We start from the raw sequence: 24,139 nt of genomic DNA on the forward strand, positions 1-24,139 counted from the left end.
ATGAACGCAAGGTTAGTGAAGCCAGCTAACTTTACTTCTAATTGTTCCCGAGCATAGGTTCTAGGAGTAATTTATAGGTGATTAATACTAAATAATAACAATAGTAATAATAGCAATAATTATAATAGTAATAGTAACAATAATAACAATGAAAATAGAGCTAGAAGTCTTTAGACGAAGTAGGGTTATGATTTTCAGCTAAGGGCTTGGTTACGATCTAGCTGTTCTGCCTAGGTCAAAAGAAGGAAGCTTTCTCAGCTGTGGAAGAGAAAGCTACATGAAGCATTTTTGAAAATCCCACCCATGATGATTTGAGAATGGTATATTTCAGAACATGGAGAAACAGCTTTTAAGTGTCCTCATAAATCCATTGACTGCAATGAGTTTTAAAAAAAAGCTAAAAATAAAACCTTTACCAACTATCTGCAGTTAAAACATACCATTCACAGTTGTGCTCGTTCTTTGCTTTCCTCTGTGGAAGATAAAAATAGATTTGCTACACAAAGCTCTCATTAGGAGGTCACAGAAATACACAGCAGCCACTTTTTCTAAATCAGATCATTCTCTACAGTATTTCTTTTGATGTATGAAGCTCTTAGTGCAGTCATCTTTTCCCCACCTTTCTTGAGCATTGCTGTCTATTATTATCTATCACTCAGCAGAGTTACAATATATGAAGCCATTACTGCGTGTAGTCCTTTTTGCACCATATGAATGTATATATAAAAACTACTGTTTAGCCTCCATTCCTTTACTTCGACTCATATCTTTGTTTAAGATTTTGGTCCTAAAAATACTCTAGTGGGTTTATTTGTCATTTTTTTTAATGCCTTGGTACTTCTTCACCCAACTTCTCATAGTCGGTGCAGAAAAGCAGAACTTTGGTTTATCATAACAGAATTGGGGAGGGGGAAGAGGAGAGGAAGAAGCAAAGAGAAAATTTTGATTATAAACCTTTTGCATGCAACATATTTGCACAAGTTAGACTTACAGTGCTGCTGGGATTGCGTAGAGGCACATCCACAATTTTTAAATAATTATTCATTTGCTTTGCTCTAATGCCTAAGTTAAGGCCAGGCAGAAAGCAAAACTAGTTTGCAGATGCTGTACAAAATAGAAAGACAATACCTTGCATGAAGATCTCACAAATTAGATCTAAACTTGTTGTTTTTGCAGGTGTGTGAATTTGGGGGATGGTCACAGACCCTTGGAAGAAAAATCACTTTTTATTGCAGCTTGCAATATTTCAACTAATATTTTCCTTTGATAATTTCTCACAAATCTTTTTTTTTTCTTTTTTAATGACCAAAATTATACTTTCCTACTGTCTTCACTTCTTGGATAATTTCGTCATGTTCCTGAGATTCCTGAGGGATACCCCAGTTGGAAATGGTGCTTTCCATGATGAGAGGCCATCCCTTTTCTTTCTCTGCAGGTCCCGTGAATTTATGCAAGTTCAACCACTACTGCTCAGTTCTGTTAGTTCTGCTTTTGGCTAAGCTACAGCATCTTAATATGAGGTTTTCCAGCAAATTTTGGAAAAACTTAGAATCAGGTAGAAACCATTGAGCTGAGCTATAAGGCCCTGAAGTTTGGGATAACCCACTCCTTGGAAACAGGTGAGCTTCAGCTCCTCACTGGGTCCTGTGCACCATCCTTCTCTGTTTAAACACTTCAAACACTCCCAGACATCAGAGTCACAATTAAGACCCGGGGCTCCTGCAGGCGGCTTGACTGAAAGACACCAGAAAAACTTAGATGATTTTTCTGTTAATCCACTAAAAAATAAAGATATTTAAGAATGTGGATGGTAAAGGCATTTGTGCTTTGCACAACTCTCCAATCTTTTTTTTTCCCTTTGATTTCTATTCTTTTCTGGCATTTGTACTTCAAAGATCTTGACTGTCCCTGCTAGTGAAATAGTTTGCTCTTGCAGCTGAGTTTGACTCCTTTGAATAATAGGTGGCACTGATATGTACTTATCAAAAGAAGCAGTGACTACAAGATGCTCTGTGTTATGATTTGAAAAGGAAGCAAGCTATCATATTGTTTTCTTTTGCTTCAGGCAAAAAAAAATCAATTGTATGCACTAGAGTACTTTTAAAAAATTATGATATTTCTATAGAGAAATCTGATTGGAAAGGTTCTCATCTAGAAATGCTTAGCGGGTTTATTACTGCTTCTTGACTGAGAGAGACCTGATTTTTTATTTTTAATGTAAATTGCCCCTTCTGAGTTAGTGTATAAAGGTGTAGATTGTACTTGATGGTCTGATCTTTACCAAGACAAACTTATCTTTCTATAAGCACTTTACATTGGACTTTAAGAATTCTTATTTCTTTCGAGTAAAATAACATACATCGTTGCAGATAGCTCCTCACTGTGTTTTTAAGGTCTCCCTTTCCTTTTACTCTACTGAATTTTTGCTTCCAATTTAAGTTTTGAAGTGGTGACTACATAGAGAGACTACAAACCCGCCTTCCACCAGTATTGTCTTTCAAAATTTGCATCTTATTGAGATTCAAGGAACAAAAGGAATACTTGGCTATTCCCTCCCACCTTCCCACCAGATTTATGAGAGGCTGAACATTTATCTTCTTTTTTTCTTATTTGAGAGATGTAATAGAACATCTGGAAACACGTAATGGTGGGCATCCCTCATGAGACACACTGCTATTCCAACGACACATGCACTAATCTGATAGAATGCAATGTTACTCATGATGATTTCTGGTATTTCTACAGTGCCTTTCATCCTGTAGGATCCAAAGGTACTTAAAAGATTTTTCATGTGTAACTGAGTCCTACTACCCGGTACAGAATACACCCTCTTTCTGGACAAAGGTCAGGACACTTCCAAAGCAGAATGTGCTAGCACAACTGCTGCAGGCTTGCAGTAGGCAGTGAGATTCATTTTGCATTCAGCAGGTATGTTTGTGACTAAATACTACAGTGACAGGCATGCTATAACTATCTAAGACAGGTAATGCTGTGCATGCACAGCCTTCTTAAAATTAGTACATAGCCATGAGATATCTGTAGGAAAACATGTATATATATATATATATGTATATATATACACATATATATTCCTGTATTTGCCACCAGCTATGCTGGGAATGTTGGCCAAGTCTTATTTTGGATTCTATTTACAGTCTAAGCAAAACATTGTTCTTGATGTATTTTCACTGACTAACTAAGAAATAGCTCACTATGATACAGTACTCAATATCATACTGAACAGAGAAGGCAGGAACTTGAGACAAATCCAGTAAAGCTCTGCAAATTCTAACACCCTGCTCACAAGTCTGGGAAGGCTAATGAATTTGAATGATAATTTGGGTCAGGGGAAGGCCTAGAAAAGAAAGACAAGATTAAAAGCTTCCTTCTGTGGAAAGCCTCCGGGGGAAAAAATGCGCAGGATTCAGGGTGGTGACCCTGTGCAAGGCTTTCTTTCTCCTCCCCTCTGGAAAAGGCTGAGGCAAAGAGGTAGACAGAGCTGGCCGAGGCTGTATGAGTATTTGAGACTTTTGAGTTTTACTGAGAGCTCTGAAGATGATTCTTACTGGCCCAGTTCTCTGAGAGAGCAGAAGTGAGGTTGAACAGGAGTCAAAAAATATGGGGAAGATTGTATTAATTATCATAATTTTGACATTGCCTTAAACATCTAGAGTATGGATACCCTGAAGTTTGCCCTGTTGTGCTTGCATGGCTAGATCTCCACCAGATCAAGTGATTGCACTTGTTTGGGGCATTTGGTGAATGGCTACAAGAATTTCTCAGAGCATCTGTGAGTTGCAGGAAATGGTACTAGTGATTCCATAGGCTTCCTAGATCACATTCCTATAAAAAGGAAGGAGTCACAATGCTAGCAGAGATGTAAAATCAGGTTGGGACTGTCACTGGTTATTTAAAGGTATTGCTATGCTTTCTGTAAGACTGAACATATTACTTGCTGGGTCTTGGCTAAATTCCAGTTTTTCTAATTACATCCTCTTCTCCCCTTCTCAGACATTTTCTGCTGTCACAAGGGAATGCAGCATTCTTTGTTTTCCTGGACTAGATGTCTGGGTAGCAGTGTTTCAATCTCATGGTGATGTCTCTGCAAGATAGATTCAAGTTGCTCAAGATGCAGCCTAACCTCTGCATTGCTCCCTGTAGCATTGCTGCAGAAGGTGAGAAAGGTGGTTTTGGAATTAATACTAAGGTAGAGGTTCCATTTTTCTCCTTGCTTAAGTACAGACACAAATCTGTTGGTTTGGCTTCCTCCATTGTTACTCCTTTGATACATTAAAAAAAAAATCACTTTCTGGAGCAGTGGGAGGCTTATTACTTTAACTCTGCAAAGTACTTTAAGACGGTTTTAGTCAAAATGCAAAGTGCTGTTACCCCAATAGCAATGCTTTCAGAGAAGTGACTGGCTTCTGCTTCCAGCCTGATGAACTGGCGATTGTAGCCCTTCAATGACATTTTGACAAGCAAAATCCAGGAGGGAGTTGTAACTCTGTTAGCTGCTTGATGAACTGTCAAGAAAGCACTGAAAGCTAACAGGGTGGGTAGGAAGAGAGGTAACTATTTAAAAAAAAATAAAAATAAAAAAGAAAAGAAAAGAAAAAAAGGGAAAAAAAAAAAAAAGAGCTACCTGGTACTATTTACATATTGTTTTCTTTGTGGGTACAACATTTGTTGGCAGAGAAGCACCTACAAGCCGGTTACTTAGAAGCACAGGCAAATACTCCACTAAAGCAAAATCTGATCTTTTCGGTCTAGCAGCCAGCTGTGGACACAAGCTAATATTTCAGAGAACAGTCTGGTGAAAATGTCCACAAAGATCTGGCTAAATGCATGAAAGAAATTAAACTATTTCTTATCTGGAATGCTCCTTAAACAGAACTGAGGAACTTGGAGAGAAGCTGATAAAGTTGCGCTACAGTTGCCAGAACTACAACTTTTTTTTTCTGTGTTTGGTGGCCTTCTCTGGCACTCAATCTGCATCTTCTTGGAATCTGGGCTTTTGGTGGATTTCATTCATCTTTCTTCTGAGGGCTTTCCTTTGGTGACAGCTGACCTGATTACTCACTGCTTTGTGCCTCTCTACTGAGACGTACATAGTGAGTAAAGTGCTTTTGTTTGTGTGTTACATCATCTTATATGTTTCCTTATACCCTGTTTGCTCAGGAGTGCAAGATGGTTCATGCATCAGGTATTAAAAAAAAAACAAAACAAAACAAACAAAAAAAAAACTATGACCCCCCCACTCTTCTACCTTTTTTTTTTTTTTTTTTTTTTTCAGAAAGTGTTCAGACATTGCAAAAGGACCAACAGCACAGGAGAACATGGGTGAAGGAACATGACATGGGCTAAAACACCTATGCCAGTTTCATGCTTTCACTGTGGAGCCCTATAGCAGGCAGGATTTGGCAGTATGAATTTAACCTGCATTAAAAATCAGAGTACATACTTGCCGTGTCAGGAGCTCTTGCACACTCATTAATAGAATCAGCCTTTGGTGCCTTGTGTTCGCTGATCGTGGTGCCCCATGAAGATGCGATTAAGTTGGCAGTGGTGTTTTCCTTTTGTTTTGCTGCAGGAAAGCAGAGGCAGATCTGGGGAAGCAGAGGAGAATTAGCAGTGCCTTATCATGCCCCATCCCCAGACCTATCTCAGAGGGCATCTGTTTCTTGTCCTGATCAGAGCAGCCACTACCTTATCAACACCACAACTGCCTCCAGCCCCTAAGGACATCTGGAACCCAACCCAAGGAGCACATGGCCAGGACTGCTAGCTGTAGCCCTCTAAGCCTCAGCACAGCAGAGAGAAGAATGTCCTCGTGGAGCATCTCCATCTGCAGCAGCCACAGAGCAACTTCTCAAGTGCTGGCTTGCTCTGCACTGCCACTCTCCACCTTGCATCTGTGCAGGCAGCTCTGCATCACCCCACAGGGTAATTCTTGGCTTCTGTGCTTCTGGGCTCGCATTTCCACCGAGTACCTTCACTTAGCAGCTGATCGGCACTAATCACAAGTCCAGCTTCTCAAGAGTGACACGTGGGAGGCAGAAGGAAACTGTAGGTCCATCTAATTTCATCAGTCTATTTTGTTGTACTGAATATTTGTTTTTCAGTACCAGCTCCCGTGAAAGGAAACAAAAATACGAGAAATCTAGCTTCTTTCCCTTTCCTTTTTTTTTTCTTTTTTATCTTTAATCTTTTTTGGTAAGATTTTAAGTTTGACTCATCTTTCCTAGGCTGATTGTCAAGTAACTGACAAATCAGTCCTGGTTGACAAGTGAGTAATTTGGAGAAGAGAGGGGGTACAGCAGGTGTCAGCACTAATTTGGTAAAACAAAAAAAAAGAAAGAGAGTAGAGAGTGGTATGATAGTCACTTACACAGTCATGACGTTAAAATGTGTGCCGGATTTTACAATGCTTAGAACATTAACCATTAGCCAGCCACTTGAACCCCATTTCGGGAGTGACCTACAAGTTCACCGCTAGAAGATGTGTTTGAATCTTTTACCATGTGGCTGGTTCGAAACACTCCTGGGGAACTGAGGAAAAAAAAAGTATTTCTCACGTTGATGGATTCCCAGAATAGTCCTTCAAACAGGCAGACCCTGTGCCCTGTCGCTCGACCATCGTATGCTAGGCAGGACCATCAAGGACACCTTTGTGCACAGCTGCCTTAATTCTCCCAAACTGTGAGTCTGGACAGTCCCTGCTCATTGCTAACATCCTGGTTTTACAGCACCACCTAAATCTCTCGTGCTAGGGGGAAGAAGTACAATTTGCATCTCAGAGTTCCTCCGGCTCAGGCAGGAACTGTCTAAGATTCTGCTCTCTTCTAAAAATCAAACCCTTGGAAATCAATTCTTTCACCCACCTGCCAAATGCGCCACTCTTGGCTCCATGTTTCCTTGCTTCGATCTCAGCTGTCATTGAAGCTGTTTCAGCAAGCGACCTGTATTCTTGTTTTGATCCCTGTAATGGTGCTAGCGACTGCAGGCCAAATAAAGGCAGATGCCTAAGATGCACTTTTGCTCTGAAGTAGCTGTGCAAATAGCATTGTGATGTTTCATGTTTATTTTCTAGTAAAGACTTCACTATCTTATATGCTCTATCTTAGAGAGATAGAGAGAGGGGGAAAAAAAAAAAAAAGTGCTTTTCTTCCTCATCTAACTGCCAATCCTGAAAATTCACTGGGGATTCATAGAAAAGCTGAGTGTTTTCCTGGCTTCTGTGCAGTTACAAAGAAACCAGAGGTTGCAGGACAATCTCCGCTCTGGCTTTCATCCATCCACTGCCTTGAAATCCTGCCTTGCTTTCATGCACAGATTATTTGGGGTGGAAGGGGCCTGCAAGGCAGATGCAAGCAGCAACCATATTTCTAAGGAATGGGGCTAGAAGAGAGCATCGTACCCTCTCCTGAACTACTAAAACTTTTCTCTAGCTCAGACCTCAGCAAATCACTTCCAAATACATAGCAGTGGGCAAGCATTTTTTCCTCTGCACTTTTCAGAAGATAAGTGCAGTTTATTGGAACACAATGTTTTTTTTTCTTTAAACAAAAAGCAAAAGAGGCATCTGCCCCAGCTGGGTGGTGTGGCCCCCACTGTGCAGTGTGCAGATCTGGTGAGGAGCACATCCATTTAACCACTCATGCCATGCACTTTTGGTCAACAGGCAGGAGAGGTGTCAAGCACCTTTGCAGATTTAAATCATCAACAAACTACAAGTCATCCCACGAAATCGCCGTGACCTTCTGCCACTCAGCCAGTGGTGCCGAGGCCAGTAGTCCTGGCGCTCCGGGAGCCGTCAGGCCACTCGGGCTCCCTGATGGAGCGCGGTCCTGACGGAGTGTGATCACTATGGCAACCTGCAGGTGCGGGATTCGTGCAGCTCCAGGGGATCCTGGTCGTGTGCTCGCGTCAAGCGAGCGGGGCTCCCCTGCCCGTGCCTGGGAGTGCTCTGGGGAGGAAAGAGCCTGTGGCTTTCCTGCTGCTGCTTCCTGCCACCTCTCAGCAAGATGTTTGTGCTTTAGGAGCACTCGTTGGCTATGATGTTTCACAGCTTTTTGGGGGGACATGAAGTGAGAGATGCTCCTCTATCTCCTGTCCATCTAGAGTTCCTGGGGGGAAACATGACACTTGCAAGACTGTAATGCTGCACTCCCAACTCCGATGCTCCCAGCCCAAGTGGAAGGCAAAGCGCTTGCAGACCCTGTGCACGCCGCGTGCCTCTGCACGTGCATGCGTGTGTGTGCTTGCGTGCAGGACTTTCCTTCACTACTATGACAGCACATGCTCCTGCAAAGCTATTCAAGGCATTAGCCATGCAACTCCTCCCTGCGGTGCCCCGTGTGTGCGAGAGGCTCGGGTTTGCTGCCGCCTGACCGCAGGGCTGCGGGCACGACTCTGCGCTCCCGCTGACGGCGCCAGCAGCAACGCGCTCCCCGCACAGCGGGAATTGCACAGGGGAGGAGGGAAAGGAGGGAGGGAGGAGGGAGAGGAGAAGGAGAGGAGGAGGAAGAGGAGGAGGAGGAGGAGGAGGAGAAGGGGTGGGGGGGAAAAAGGAAATCCAGAGAATTCCAGTCTGGCAAATGTAGTGAAACAGCGTGATCGGAGTTCATTCGCTCTAGGAGAGCGGGGAAGAGAGCGGACATTAAATCGAGCAGCGGGAGAAAGATCTGTGGCTCTTTTCCTGGTAGGAGCAGCATTTCAGAGGTAAAATGATCCCTCCGAGCAGCGCAACCGAAGTCGACGTGGACAGCGTGGAGAAAGAGCATGAAGCAGAGAGCACCGAGCAGCCCCCCTCCCCAGCATCAACCACCAGCCAGGAATCAAAGGTATCCAGAGAGCAAGGTTTCCTTTTCTTCCCCGCTCTGTGCTTTCTTTGCTTTAAAAAGGGATGTGCTGCTTTGGGTTTTACAGGGAGTCCTGTGGCAGGATCTGAAATAGGCAGCTATAAGTGACCCCAGTGTGACAGTCGTACTTCTGAGACCTGGGAAGCTTGGGGTGCTGAGATATTGGGGCTTGGGGGGTTTTCCTTGTATTTTCTCCTCCTTATTATGGGGGGTGGGAGAGCAAATGGAGAACCATGGAGGGGGTTGATCTCAGTTGATATTTTTAGCTGTCATCAGCCCAGAGAGTTTTCCTTGGGGAAATCGGGGTATTTCACCTGCCTCACCTCCTCACAGACCCATCAGTGAACTTTTATTGTTCAGCAAGCCAGCAGCTGAAATGAGATATTGGTGACAGTTTTGGCACAAGCATCTTGTTCACCACTCAAGAAAGAATATTCTAACCCCTCCACCCCTAGCCTGTTACTTACTTATTAATTATTAAATGTGGTTCAATTTACCTTGCTGAAAGCCAACAGCCCGCTCAAATGGCATGGTATGGCCTCTAAATTTTTAATTGAGTTGCATATGAAAAGTTTTTCTGTCAGCCAGCATGTGACTAGGAAAAGAGAGAGAGGTAAAAGGAGAAAAGTAACCTTTCAGAGTGAATGCTTTTTGTAGCTTACCTGTGTAATGTACTTTTACACATCCATAGCATGATAGCATTTGACAACCCATCCTGTGGACCATATTCCTAGCGCTGCTATGTGCTGTGCAAACATGAAAATAGGGAGGTCCTTGCCACTAGGAGCTTGCCTCTGGGCAGTGCCTTAGGAACTACCGTGTGAACTGAGCAGCTGCTTGACAGAGATGGTCGTGTTGCCCCTAGTTTAAAGGCACCGGCTGCCTGAGCCTAACGTAGGAAGAAGCTGTGTTATTCTGAGCTATAATGAGGTTTCCGTGGAGTGAATTGCAATAATCTGTCTGTGTGGGTAGAGTTCTGACGTGAGGTTCGGGATCTTTTTTTAGATGCTATACTCCAAAGAAGAGAGCTAAGGTATTCCCTGCGTGAAACAGCCCCCTTAAAGAAAAGAGGTCTCACATCACCAGCTATTCACCACACATGTGCTGAGCACTACTGGGACATTGCTGCACTGTTCCTTGATAATGGGAAATAATGAGTTTAAAAGGGTCATTTATTTAACCTCTGCTCTGTTTGCACCAGTACCCAAAAGAGAGCACTTCCCTGGAGTTACTGGTTTGTTATTTGGCTGGTGAGAAGACCATCAGTCTGGTGAGGTCCCAGGAGTGAGTGGTGCCTCCACGGTGCGGCCAAAGCCACCTTCTTACATGTGCCATGTCCAGGGCTGTGCAGGCTGCATGCTCCATCTACTGCAGTCCTTGCCCCTGGTACAGGGTTACAGTGCTCAAAGTGCAATTTTCATCATCAGATGACAACTGCGTCCTTGAGGTGCTCCCCATCAGGTCACTGAGCACTCTGCCCAGCGTCCACTGGCCAACAGGACTCCAAAAATAAGAGAAAGAGAAGTGCAGCGTGCAGGATGCCTTTTGGCTGCTTCTGCATTTGAGGCACTCACAAGGATGAAAATAGGAATTAGGCACATCTGGAAAAAAAAAGAGAGAGAGGGATTACTCACTAGTTTATAATCAAATGTTATCATCATTTTTGCCAGTCTTGCGAGCATTTGAAGTGATGCAGGGGAACAGGCGACCGCTTTGAATGTCTGTGCAGATCAGTCGATGCCATTATTTGCATGCAGATATTTTCAGTAAATATATAATCTGTGTATTTACATTTTAGGACTGAAAATATGATCAGAAAGCATGCTGTATTGTTCTTTTAATAGATGGTGTCAAAAGAGGCTTCTGATCACTAGGGTAATGATATTACATTTGTTTTTTGTTGTTTTCTTCCAAACATGAGGATGAAGGAATTCTCAGTGATTTTATAAACCTATTGTTTGTGCTGGTTTTTTTCCAAGGGAATTGATGGGCTTCAGAAGCTAGAGGGTTTGACACATGCATAAGTTGTTCTGTGCCAAGGGCCTGCTCGCAAGCCTTTATCTCATGGTGTCCCTGCTGAGGGAGCTGTCCTGCCATTCATAGAGGACTCTGCTTTCTTCAGGTACCCCTCCATTGCATAGGGGAACAAGTCTGTGTCCGCTGCAGTTATTGCAGAAGAGTTTATGCAGTATCTAGTTACTATGACTTGTTTCTGTGGCAAAACCCTTTTATGACTCCAAATCTAGAAATAGAAACAATATGGATAGTAGCCATCAAAATGTGCTGGAAGCGCTTCAGCAGAAATAAAACTTTGAAGAACTAATGTAGAACTTGTGTAGCAAGGGTCTACTTCCAGTCCTGTTTAATCATGGACAACTGAAGCATATTACAGTACCAAAGTCCAGGAAATGTGTCTAGCTAGCACAGTCTAATCTGCACTCAGGAAATGGCACAGAGGACATACTGTAATTCCTGACTAGTGTGAGTTTGAGAGGCAGAAGTTCAAAGTAGCTGAAATTTGGAAGAGTGTAAAGCATGACTCTCATGCTTTAGTCACACACCCCTTCCGCACTAGTGCCTCTCACTCATAATTAACACCAAAGTCTTCTATCACCTCTTCCTATGGATCAGGAACATGCTTAGAGGTGAGCCAACTCAGATGCTGAACGTTGAGTGACCACATCCTTACGCACACGTTTCCTCACCTCAATGCCAGTATTACTGCTTAAAATAAAGAAATTCAAATGCACTTTTAATATGCCACGTTGCATGGACCGTAGTAGGAAAGCACAAATGTGTTTCTAGAACCTGCCTGCACATTGCTTATGGGGTAGTATATATGTGGCCATATCATGTGAATGTGTCTTTTGGATTGTGTGTCCTCATTCACTTTTTATGCAACACCCCTAGTGTATTATTTCAAACAGATGTCCAAAGCGCAGCAAATATTGTAACTGGATCTTCCTGTAGCAGTATATATACTGCTGCTGGGCTTAGAACTCCACAGCACAAATTTAGGAATGATGCAAAATTATAATTAATGACTTAATGTAATATATTGGCTCCCTAAGCATTTACATGACACCTATCTACTACTTGAGTGGATACTTATGTTATACCAGAAACAGAAATTTAGAAGGATACCATATAAATACATGTAATTGCTAATTCTGTTATGTGCGTGCATTTGTCATTTTGGATCCTTCATGCCTGTCTTCTAAGAAAACAAATGGCCAATTTGTGGAAGAATTGACTTCAACACAGGAGGAAGTCATTAGTTAATGAATCCTAATGGGAGATTTCTTCCTGGTGATAGCAATTAAAGATATGCTGCCTACTTGTATAATCACTAAGTTAGCAATATAGCAAATCTACTAACAGTGGTTAGATCTTATTCCTGATGCCTCCTGTGTGAAGATACCTTGAAATTTAATAAAAACAAAATCCGGGGGCCTATGGGTGAGCTTAAAGAAAAGATTCCCACACTTGGTAATATTTCTTTACAATTCAGCAGCTGGCCTGTAACCATGTAAGCTTTGTCCTTCTTATACTCAGCTGACATTTCTATGTGTAGAGAAAAGAGACCATCTGCTGATTTCACTAACAGTGAGTCAAGTCATGACTTCTGTGCTTTGAATAATATCTGGGAGCACTCGCAGGTGCTAGAGGTGAGCACCGTAGAAAATACCGTTCCTATTTTTAAGTTTTAGAGGGGCCTGAGCTTCTGTGATGTTTCAGTTAATGTCAGCAAGTTTGGTCAGCACTGCTGATCTTCAAGCCCTTACTGTTTCATTTCAAGTATATTGAACACCTGTCAGGTGTCTCTCATACAGCACAGAAGAGCCGCTGGGGTATTAATTATGTGCCATTGCAGGCAGTCTGTCAGGAACAAGTTACTTATTTGTAGACCAGTGGACACCTGTAAAGGACAAGTGTTCTTTCACCACATGGCCCATTCCCATTTACTTTCTAACAAGTCCAGTTATAATTGTCATATATTGTGGTCACATATATGTGGGTGTGATAGGTTTAAAGTTTTTTCTGAAATTTGTTGGCTCAAGAAATAGCTTACTCTTCAGTCAGTTAGGTGGAATGAATAGCTAGAAAATGAGAAACTCGACCTCTAAATAAATATGGCACTTGGGCTATCACGAAATAAATGAGTCTGTCTCAGCCTAACACTTCTCTATGCTGGCTAACCAGTGGCAAGTGTGCAGGTAAACACAGCCAGTTCTCTTTAAAATCATTTCTGGCTATTCAGAAAATTTAGCGTAATTGTTTGAGCACTAGTTTGACCTGGCATTTAGTATGAAGTTGCTGAACAATAGTAAGTCAAGAAGAAAGATTCAGTATGTAAGTTCAAGATGTAGGTATTTATGCATATCCCCAAATCAGTGAAGAAATCTGAACTTACTTTCTTCTGTTCTGTTGGTCCAACAGAGGAGTATTGTTGATGTGAAGTTTCAGAACCAGGTGTTAATATTACGTACTTAACTATCATAAAAAGCTTGAAACTCTTTGGGCTTTAGAAGGATTTTATGGCATTTAAATCATGCAGGATTTGTGCTAAGCAGAGATCCGCCCTGCTTAAAGAGTTAATACTTTATGAGGTTCCATAGATGGTTACTGGTCAATGAATATTTAAAAAAGGCAGGGAGTATGGTATACAGTTAGTGTTTCACCCTCCACACTACTGATAAATATCCAGTATGCAAAATACTGCTGCAGTTGTCTTCAAGGAGTATCAAAACAGCTTTAACAAATCCTGTGAAAGGGGAAGAAAACACCAGCCCTCTCTCTTTAGTTACATGCCGCTGCATAAAATGGTGAGTATATGCTGTGAAGGCAAGACTAAGGGGAAAGTATTTTTATGTTCTACTTTTCGATGCAGTGTTAGAGCAAATTATGTAAAGATAGATGTCATTAAAAGCAAGAAAATAATATTGTATTGTTATGAATAATTTCTTCAGCATACTTGTATGTCCAGTATTTAGGTTTATTTTTACTTTTCTCTCTTACCTACTCATATCCTGATAATACCGTTTTCTGTGTGATGAGTATATCAAGTCAGTTCTCAGGCACAACAGTTCCTAGGCAAAACAGAAATGTGATCAATTCATTTTCTTCTCACCACATTTTCTACCTCGCTATCAAAAATGAAAAACATGCCTGTTGCCTTCCAACAATTAAGATGACTTGACTCAAGTCTAATGGATCATAGCGAGAAGACAGTCTAATCCTTCTCTTTTTCTTGAGGTAATTCTGTTGAACCGTAAGACAAACAAAAAAAAAAGTAAAAAAGGCTTGTTACCGTTACTTCTGAAGGGTTCTGCCAGCATCTAGATTCTCTAACAGCTAAGGGACACCGAATCCAACTCCACTGACTCTCACTTTATTTCTGGCTAGATTATGCAACATTATAGTTTTTATAATGTTAATTTAGCTTAAAAATTCTTTTATACTCTTGGTTTAGTAGTCATTTTTATCTCTTTTCAGCCTAGACTAAACAAACCAGGCTGACATAGGATTAACTCTCTATTCTTCATTCTCATAATAGATCTGTGCACTTGTGTCAATTTTGGATAATCTTTCTTGAAAATGGATGACCAAAATTGCATACCATATTATACATGACGTCTTGTACAATAGTGTTAATACATTGGTATTCTTCCAGAAATCCTGCTCCTAATGCTTTTTAAGGTCATTACTGCATTCTATTAGCATCTCCCAGTCACCTTCTGGTCTACCAGGCACCACCATGCTGTTTCTCCTCTGTCACTTTCAGCAAATGAGAGAGAGGAGACCACTCTGATTCAGAGCAGTCTTGATTGGATCTCATGTACAATAGCTTGCTTTTGTACAGCTAAGCCACACCACATTTCCAAACCTCAAACACTGGTCCTCCACAGTTTTGATAGTGCTTCCATTCTTGTGTCTGAAGAAAGTGGCCTTCTGGCATTCCTAATCTTTGCACAAAACTCAGTAATAAAAATGCAGAAAAAGAGATCTACCCTAGGGCTGGACCGGTGTTGTTCTTTGGAGAATGCAGCCAAAAAGCTTTCTTCAACTTAATATTTCTCATTTCAACAGCAACCATCTTCCATTGAACTCACTATCTGTTTCAACTTCTAACTTCTCTGCTGATCCCCGTCTTCTCAATTGTAGGTAATGTATTCTCATTTGCTATAATACTCAACAATTTTAATAAAATTCAAATAGACAGAAGCTACCTTTGACCTAAGATATTGTCTTTGTCTAGAAGTTTATTCATCTTTTCCAAGATAGGTGATCCTGAATTATTTACCCTTAGGAAAAGTAAACTCTGGTTATATTGTATCCCCCCCTCTTTCTTTCTTTTTTTTTTTCCTTTTTTTTTCCTCCCTTTTTTCCTTTTTTTTTTTTTCAGTTTCCATTTCCTTCAAGCACTATTGAGGTCCTATCTACAACCTTGTACTTTATAGGATCACCTTTCCGTCTTGAAACAGATGTTTATTTTTCTGTGTGTCATTTTTTACACTTGATGATAAATTTATTAGGAAAACTTGGTCTCAGACTTGCAAAGTAAGATTTTGCAATGGAGATTATCTGGTTTCTTTTCTCCCTTTCACCTCAGCAGATCACTGAACTGCTTTTTTAACATCATATCTTCCATTTCTGCATCTTCCTTCCTACTTTTTCCTATTATTTGTTCATTGCTCTTTGAGGGAATTGAGATATTTGTTAGGTTCTGAGCCAGCCATTATCACATCCCTAGAGTACAACAGTCTATATTCCTTTTTCCTATTCCTAACCTGTATCAACCCTTTGATATTTCCTAAGTACTTTTGCAAGTACTCTCACCTAAGCAACTCAACCTGAAAAGTACAGTTTTCTTTGCATACCAGCTTAGGTATTTTTTTCTGTCTGTTTTTCTTTCTCTTCCTCCCCTCCCTAACCATTTTTGTGGACTCTCTGCTTATTTCCAATATCCTTTTTTTTAGATAACTATTCATGCAGCATGCCAGGAGCATGTATTTAAACAAAATCTTTTTTATTTATTTTTATTTTGGTTTCCAGGTAGATTAACATACTTGCTTTGAAGAAACTCTATGCCTCCTACACATCCAAGTGCATCCAAGCACCTGACAGTTTCTGCTCAGTTGTCTTCATCAGTGAAGCATGCCTAGATCTGATAGCTCAAGGGTAGTAAAGGCCAAGCCTGATCCATGACTGATGGCTGTGTAGGTCATCAGTACTCGGTACTTGCTGAGGGCCAGCACTCGTTAGCTGAGATGCAGTGACTTGCTTACACAGCTCTCCTGCTTTCTAGACCAGAGTTAATATCTTCATGCTGCTCTTGGTGCACATGTTAGTTCAGTCAAGCACCAGCTCAAGCATCTCTGTGTCACACTCTTAAGTGAGATGTGGCTTAAAATATACACCCGGGGAACTGAGAGTGCTGACGGCTTGGAATTTCTTCAAGTAAATGTAGAACATCAAAGGCTATCCTCTTGAAATCCAAAACTTTGGTTAGAGGTTCATTTTCTTCCTTACACTTAAATCGATTCAGATGAAAGTTAACTCGTAATCACCTGATCCAAGAAAGTCCTCCAAGATCTGCCCTTTCCAGACCAGCATTTTTATTTTTGTCTACCAAAGCCCTTGCAGTATACTCGCTCATGGAAGGTAAAAGATTCCATGTACTCCTATTTGATGAGTTTGTCCTCATGTCTATCAGACAGAGCATGTCTTTCCTGTCTGTCTTTCAGATGGAGATGCTTGAGCTGAATGTTTTTGACTTCTGTATTCAGTGCTTCACAACCTCCAGCTGCAAAGGCAAATGAGCATTTTACATTAGATGAACTTTGTCTTTTCCAGGCACATGAATGTCTGCATTCTAACTGAAGCATAAGCAGATTTTGTAGGTTCATTGGCAAATGTGACAATCATTGAAAATGAAAATCACAAATCAATTAATGACCAAAATAAGTTTACATTGATTTTTCTTTGACATACTTGTCTTCTTGGGGAAACTCCCTTAATTCAGGAGAAAAATTGATGCAGTATACGATCCTTCACGGGGAATTTAACTCAGAAATCTTCTATAACATACCTGCGATGAATGTAAAAAAACATTTATTCTATCTTATGACATTTCTTATGACATGTAACTTGCAGATTTTTGTACTTAAAAATAAAAAGTCTCTTATGTCTATTATTGCAGGTATGTGTTAGGCACTCACTGAAGTCTTCCTGGTCATGAGTGATCTTAGTTGATCTGTTTTGAACTGATAACTGCTAAGCATTATCCAACTGAAGTGTCACAATTAAAGAGCTGAAGTGGTCACACTGCTTAAAACGCCATAGCATTAATAATTGCAAGGGAGAGGTGTTTCCCAGCTGCAGGAGGCTGAAAGTCCTATATGGAATTGGAGATAGAGTCTTTTAGATGAGTGATAGTGACAGCTTGAAAGATTTCCTTTCCTTGAAACAGAAAATGCTCTTTTAATGTGTGCCATTTAAAAGCTTTATTAAAATGCCACACATGCATTGCTTTATTAATAAAGATCATTTTAGGAATCTGCAGTTCTAATTTAGAAAGCAAAATACAGCTGACCTACTGTAACTGATTATTAGGTTTAATTCAGAAAGAAGCAAAATACTATAAACCAGTATTCACAAGGCTATTAAATTCAGCATTAGTTATTTTTTTACTAGCTCATTCTTCAGCGCAAGATAAAGAAATGTAGGCTATGTAGGCATAGCTCAGGTGAGAGAGCAAGATCAGCCTGACAGGTTGTTATAGCAAATGCTGTTAAATAGACTTTTAGAGCCAGACTTGCATCTGCATTACTCCAGCAGTTAAGTCTATTCAGCTTTTACAAAATTTACTCATGCTCAGTGTGGGGAACTAGCTTGTCTTGACAGAGAATCAGAAATCTGACATGGTTTGCATAAGTCATCTCCTCAGACATCAGGTATGTAGATGCACTTAGTCATTACTGATTTGACATTGTTTACGAAGCAAGTGTAACAATCCTCAAAAACAGTGTCCAGGGTTTTTTTTTAAAAAAAAAAAAAAAAAAAAAAAAAACTCCTCCAGACTCCCTGTCTTCGTGCATGAGAAATATCCTTGGACTGGGAACCTCTGTCCTCACAAGTCACCAGAATTTATTAGCCAAAATTCAATGAGGTAAACTTGGCTGGCTGCCACCGACTTCTGTCTAGTTAAATCAAGGATACAGTTGTTGAGAATTTCAGGACCATGATTTTTAAAATGCACCTTTTGTTAAGTTCTCATTGGTATAAGTCAACTTGAGGACCCAGCACAGACTTTTTTATTATAAGAACATCTTTTAGTGTATTTAGGTATCTCATTTATAAGCACAGACAGCTCATTTCTCACTTACGTTCACACACACTTTTAATTCAAAATATCTAATTAAGGAAATATTCATAAAGAAATGGAAAGTGACTTGTAATGGTTTGCCAAAGGTTTTTGGTCACAAACATTGTGCTTGTCAAGTGCTATTTTTTTTCCTTTGTCAAAACCTATGTTTTTGTGGAAGTGCTGTTTTCCTAATCATGTAAACTTTTTTCAGGAAGCTTTCTCTGGTTCTGGATTAAATTTCCAGTCAAATGAGGAGAAAAGTACATCATAAGTTAAATCAGGCATCCTGGCCTGCAATTGGAGGTCTACTTGAGGCAGTTCAGGTAATAGTTTGGCCTACCTGTGTCGTAAATGGACATAGATGGAGACTGATTTATCAAAGGTAAAAGCCTGCCTTATGTGCACTGAATTAGTCTCTCTAAGAAGCAATCTTTTATCATTGACTATGATAGGCAGCTGTGGCTAAGTTAAGAGCCCGAATTTAAGTAGGGTGAACACCACTGTGAATCTGTCAGACCCAGGACTTGAACCTGTGTCTTTCACAAGGTCATTTGTTCCCCTGACAGGTTTGTTTGTCTGAGCTTCCCCTCTTCTGCCCACAGGCCCCTCAAAGACATTTTGAAAGGCTGCACTTACGTTTTGTTTTGTTTTTTGGGTTTTTTTTAATGTCAATGCAGAACAAAATCATTCAAATTTTGAAAATTTTCACTAAGTGGCCTTGCTGTTTTCCAGACAGCCCTATAATGGAAAGCTATGCACCTATGACAAAAAGAGAGAAAAATGTGAGCCTATCCAGGCTGCAAAACATGAAGTGCTGCTATTAAACTGTAGCTGCAAGATGAATCATGCACCAGCTCCATGAGGTATGGGCACAGAGGACTTTGATAGGTTCACAGCAGTTAGATCCATCTCCCGTAGTTAGTCCCAATGACAAATGTACTTAGTTTCTGTAAGCGTCGAAAAGATCCAGATAGATGAACAGATAACTTTTTTGCAAGCTCACTCACTCGCTTTCTGCCTTCCAGTGTTTATTTTTCTCCTCTCTGCTGCTGTTCTCACCCGCATGCTGTAATCAGGGACCAGGATGTCTGATACAGTGAGCCAAATTTTGTATTATATGCGTGCAAAACTTCCAGGAGCAGAACTCAACCAAGTTTGAAGTTGCCTACTGAGAGAGTGCACGGTGGCCCTTCTATTGGGGGAGGGACTGGTTAAAACACTCTGTGCACTGCTGTAAAGTAGTCTTGAAAGAATGTAAGCTTCAAATTTTGTGCTTTTGCTTTTGTCTAGAGAAGTAGAGGTTGACAGATACTCAAGCCCTGATCACTTTCTTTACAAAGAAATGCTTTAAGCTATATGCGTTGTCCGGTATTATGTAGTCTGCTGTGGACAAATCATTCTTGGGAAATTATCATGAGCAGGTGTAATAGATTTGCTTGGACCCTACTGAAATGTAGATAAATTTAAAGCCATTCACAAAGATTCAAGAAAAGACAAGTCAGACTTAAAGCAAAACTTTTAACCACATAATCTGCCTCAGAGGAGAACTCATTTGTGACAAGCTGTTGTCCAGAAGAAGAAGTCACTCCATAGGGACAAAAAAAAAAGTCAGACCGTCTTTAAATATGATGAGAAAAACTAACTTTTTTTTTTTTTCCTGGCACTGTAAAGGGCACAGTGCAATAAATACAGTATTCCCAAAATAGCAATTGAGGTACCATGTTTTGTTTTTTACCGGCAGCTCCTGGGTCACTGAAAAATTTACTTCCTATGAGATATCAGCCCTCCAGCACAGTTGTACTTGTAGCCACCACTGCAAATAAATAATAAATATATAAATAAACCAATAAGAGAAAATTCATATGAAGTCAACCCTCACTCGCTGTTCAGCCCAGCAATGGTCATGCTGTGATTTCTGCTGTAATCCGGCACACTGCCATGACACTGCTACCAAAAACAACGTGCATTCTGACAGCAAACTAGACTGAGGTGCTTCATAGAAATAACATTTTTGCATAGAATTCATATTCATAATCCTTACAGCATGCTCTGCCCTAACCTGACTGTCCTTGTCTATCTCCTTCTTCTTTTCCTCTCTGCTTCCCCCAATTTAAATTTAGAGGACTCTGAGGGACTTAAAAATCTCTTCTAATATGAAAAAAATAAATCCATAGTACTGCTTAAATTCTCTATCTTCCTGTTTACTGTAGTCTGTATACAACATTGTATCTTTTTACACCAAGATAGTATAGTTGTCTCAATATAAAAACATATTTTTGCAATGCAGTCCATCATTTTAATTTTGAACCCTTGACAGTGGTAATTTGAGGAGGAAAGTTATCCAGATGCTGAGGATAAAAATAAAATGTTTTTGTTTGGCAGGATTAATCTTGAAACAATAGCTGGCTAAAGATGTTTTGCAGCTTGGAGGTTTAGAATAAATGCGAAGGAAATGGATTAGCATGAGGCAGAAGGGGTCAAAAATGCACGACGAATCTCTTACATAATAATTCTTGCTAATTAATGTGTCCAATTGTATGTATTTACATTGCCAGCTTCTTGAAGCCACAGCCGTGCTTTTAAACATCTTCACAAACTGTGAAGTAACTGTATGTCATATGACTGATTATATTATCATATTATCAAATTAAACAGATTCTTCACATGGGCAGTTGGCTTATCCTTTTATAGGACACTAAACGTAGTTTTTGCTGGGCACCTCTATGCTGTAAGACAAAAGACAGACTGAGATGGAAACTTTCTAAACTAGTAACAGGTTCCTGGCAAAGTGGTATTATAGGAATAATTTTCTTCCAAATTATTTAGAAGTACTTTTTGAAAATTAGACTTGAGTTGATGCATTATAAATATAAACACATGACATCAGCTGCACTTTGAGAAGAGCTTTAACCAGAAAAGCATGCCAAAACTGGACTCAATCTGGAAATTAAATAGATCACTTCCACAGTGGCAGGTACTATAACTGGATGCACAAGGAAGATGTTACAAAACAGGGTGTCATTAATTGAGAAATCATTTGTTATGTATGTATCTGTGAACTGCTGTAGGGTTCAGAACAGGAGATGAAGGAAGCTCAGTGGCTTCCTGCATGGGGCAGGGAAGCCCATCAGTGAGGTGGCTTCATGCCAGAATCCCTGAGTCCCTCTGGGCTGGTTGTGTCAGAGCGGACGTGGCCAGTGCTGGTCATTTGCACTGGCCGTGTGCCCTGAGCCTCTCAGAGCCGTGGGGAAGGAGCTGCATTTACAGGCCTGGGCACTGTCGTTCTTAAGGAGTGATAAAATGGGAGGCAGAAAAATTGCCACCAGATTGCAACAGTGTGCACAAGAAGAAAAGGGAATGGGACTGTGAATAACAAAAATAGGAAGTGCTCTGATGAATGCTTAATGAGTATTTTTGAAGGTGTAAAGCACCTACCTTCACAGGGAAGTCTGAAATGGGAACAAGTTGGATATTTTGGATCTGAATCTCTGAACTCAGATGGGGAGCAAAGATGAGCATGCAGGAATCTGTGGGATAAAAGAAGGCGATGTTCAGATCCATGTTCAGAAGTTTTTTCTGTTCAGTAATGAGGCAAGATTATCTCAGACTTAAGACACAGTAGCTAAGCGAGAAGTCTGAGGAGAATGAAGTCACACCAAGAGTAATTTAAAAACAAGCAACTAGAGAGAGGCAGAAGAAGCCAGAGGAATAGGTGTCCCTTGGATCTCGCTATATTTGGTTGTGGAGAACAAGAGATTGACAGATACGGCTTAAAAAAAAAAAAAAAAAAAAAAAAAGGAGAGGGGGGAATTGGGCAGGGATGAATAAAGTCAGTCAGGTAACAACATGCAGACTATGTCCAGATGTCTCTTCATGCTGCAAAAAGGCTGTTTGTAATACACACTGTAAAACAGTAAAAAAAAAAAAAAAAGAAAGAAAGAAAAAAAAGAAAGAAAAAAGGTCTCATTTCAAAATAAACAAAACGGCAATCCAGCCAAACCCCAAGCCTTTACTCAGGAATTATTCTCACTGAAGTCAGCAGGAGTTAGCAGCGAGCAAAGACCTTAGGATTTGGTCCAGTGACAAGAACTTTGTTGTAGAGTTGAACTCATCTATGTTTTCATTGTGAAGCAATTTTAACGGGCTAAGTTTGGAACCCCATAAAGAGGAGTGGAAACACTGACAGAATATTAACTATAACAGCTCCCAGTGGATCTTGGTCTTCCTTTTTGTTTTAAGACAATACAAATGTGATTATACAGTATGTGGGATCTGGTGCTGATGTTAATTTGCCCTTGGTTATTATCAGCCTCCCTTCCAGATGTATTTCCATATTTGCTTCAAGAGACATACTACCATTTAAAGTATTACAAAACATCTCTACTAAAAGAAAAAAAAGAGCGGAAAAAAATCATAAATTAAAGAAATTAGTGGAAATTATTGCCAGAGGTGGCAGGAGGAGGTCTTTTTTCAAATGTCTTAGTGGGCCATACTGAATTTTAATTTGTCGTAAGAACAGTAGTGGAAAATAAGGATGCATGCTTCATAGACAGACAGGCATGAGATACAATCAGGAATGACTGATCTTATATTTGCAATCACTTTCACTGCAGATTATTCATGAGAGAGAAAAGTAGTTAAACTTAGGTCCTATTATTATTATTATTTAACACTCTCAGCAGCTGTGTAACAACAGAACTTCATTCAACAAAGCGGAGCTGCCTGGATTTACAATACTCCATAACCTAGACTTTTAGTCTCCAAACTTTGTGGTACCTGTTCCACTGCAGCAAAGCTCAGTAAATGACTAAATCAAGAGTTAGCAAAGGGAAATCACTGGTTATGCAGAAGCCAAAATAAAAAAGAGATATCCAAAGAGAGCAGCAAAACACAGGATTCCCAGAAGAGACTTAGGAGATAGCAGTCCAGATTCCTTGTACGTCAAGATGCAAGAGACATCCACATCATGTGCCTCATCTCCATGGGGTCAAAGCATGGAGATGATCAACTGCTTAGCAGCAACATGCCTGAGATGAAGCCTGAAGTACCAAACCAGAAGTTGTAAGCACATACCCATTTAAAAACCCAAAGTTACAGGGTAATGTAAAAAAATGGAAGAGCTATTCCTAACCTTCTCGTATGTCCTTCACCAGTTTTCCTGCTGGTTGCTGGAGGCAAGAGTAGAGAAGGTTTGATTAGCAGGGTAGGGAGAGAGGATCCACACAGGTCTGCAGATGGTTATTCCACTAGGCACCTTCTGTATCCTGAATTAGAAAAGATGTCCTGCAGCCTGTGCCACCCATGCTAGGACAGCCATTGGGCATTATATGGGATTTACAGACTTTTCCTGTAGCAGGAGCAGGAGCTCCCCTTTCACTAGGTGAGGCAGGAGATTAAATATTTTCCAACCCAATTATAAAACAAGTTTTGGTTGTGGCTGAAATGTTTCTGAGTTTAGCTGTAGTGTATTTTGACTTATGCACGTGTTTACAAATGAGGAAGAATGGACAATCACCAAATCCAACAGAGTGAACTTGGCAGATGTTACTTTGGGACCACTAATCTGATTTTTTCATGATTTGGATGATAAAATTGGGAAAGCTACAGTAAAGCTTTTCTGAGAGATATTCTTGTGAGTATTTAGCTTGGAGTGCTGCAAACTGGAGAAAGATTCAGTATTTTTCCTCTCTGCCACAAGCAGGCTTAACACAAACCTTGGCTGAGCAGTACATATACAATGATAAAACACGAGCACTCTCCCACAAACAAACTCTCCTCAAACTAAACTTGAATAAAACCTGTTAGAAAGTTTGAAGAGTTAAAATGAATTACACCATTTCTAGCGGAGACTGGTTTGCTCAGGAATATAAATGGTCTTTTTTTTTTTTTCCTAAATAACTGGTTTTAA

General features: G+C 40.4%; 1 protein-coding gene across 2 annotated transcripts in view; it reads left to right on the plus strand.

The window, feature by feature from the left end:
• Positions 1-8,570: 8,570 nt before the first annotated feature.
• Positions 8,571-24,139, plus strand: part of STAC (SH3 and cysteine rich domain) — a 63,043-nt gene continuing 47,474 nt past the window's right edge. Inside the window, exon 1 of one of the 2 annotated variants that reach the window (XM_010227465.2) lies at positions 8,571-8,843. In XM_010227465.2, coding sequence (XP_010225767.1) covers positions 8,727-8,843 — 117 coding nt within the window. In that variant the 5' untranslated portion in view covers positions 8,571-8,726. Of the gene's footprint in view, positions 8,844-10,903; positions 10,984-24,139 lie in introns of those variants that run through there. The other variant, XM_088521363.1, reaches the window with a different exon arrangement.

The sequence above is a fragment of the Tinamus guttatus genome, unplaced genomic scaffold (genome assembly GCF_059628265.1).
Source record: "Tinamus guttatus ecotype Peru unplaced genomic scaffold, ASM5962826v1 Tinamus_guttatus_pri_ptg000119l, whole genome shotgun sequence".
Lineage (NCBI taxonomy): Eukaryota > Metazoa > Chordata > Aves > Tinamiformes > Tinamidae > Tinamus > Tinamus guttatus.